The sequence below is a fragment of the Corvus brachyrhynchos genome, unplaced genomic scaffold (genome assembly GCF_000691975.1).
Source record: "Corvus brachyrhynchos isolate BGI_N302 unplaced genomic scaffold, ASM69197v1 scaffold167, whole genome shotgun sequence".
Taxonomy (NCBI): Eukaryota; Metazoa; Chordata; class Aves; order Passeriformes; family Corvidae; genus Corvus; species Corvus brachyrhynchos.
The window spans coordinates 3324063-3324466 of record NW_008239547.1 but is presented as its reverse complement, the minus strand read 5'-3'; the positions used below and the strand labels follow the sequence as shown (position 1 = coordinate 3324466).

General features: G+C 61.1%; 1 protein-coding gene across 14 annotated transcripts in view; it reads left to right on the top strand.

Moving 5' to 3' along the window:
- Nucleotides 1-17: 17 nt before the first annotated feature.
- ABI1 (abl interactor 1) overlaps nt 18-404 on the top strand; it is a 77999-nt gene continuing 77612 nt past the window's right edge. For 9 of the 14 annotated variants that reach the window (XM_008639251.2, XM_008639248.2, XM_008639254.2 and 6 more), the window contains exon 1: nt 71-321. In XM_008639251.2, the coding sequence (XP_008637473.1) occupies nt 205-321 (117 nt within the window). In that variant the 5' untranslated portion in view covers nt 71-204. Of the gene's footprint in view, nt 322-404 lie in introns of all 14 variants that reach the window. The other 5 variants (XM_008639255.2, XM_008639252.2, XM_008639245.2 and 2 more) reach the window with 4 other exon arrangements.

Below are 404 nucleotides of genomic sequence, written 5' to 3'. Positions count from 1 at the left end.
GCGTGCTTTTCCTCTTTTTTTCTCGGTTTGGTTTTTTTTTCTTTTCTTTTTTTTCCCCTCCCCTCGGAGGGGGAAGGATGGGTGGGGAAAGCGAGCGCTCACGAAAGCGAGGCGAGGAGGAATCCCACAATACCAGGCGGGTTGCGCGCCCGGCGCTGCCGCTGTCTCTTTAATGCAAGAGGAAGCGATGCGGAGGGGTGGAAAATGGCAGAGTTGCAGATGTTGCTAGAGGAGGAAATCCCTTCTGGCAAGCGGGCTCTGCTCGAGAGCTACCAGAATCTCACTCGAGTCGCCGACTACTGCGAAAACAACTACATCCAGGTGAGGGGCGGCAGGGCGGCGCACCGGGGGCCGGCGGCGGGGCTCGGTTCTCCGGTGCGGGCGGCGGGGCCGGAGCCGCCCGA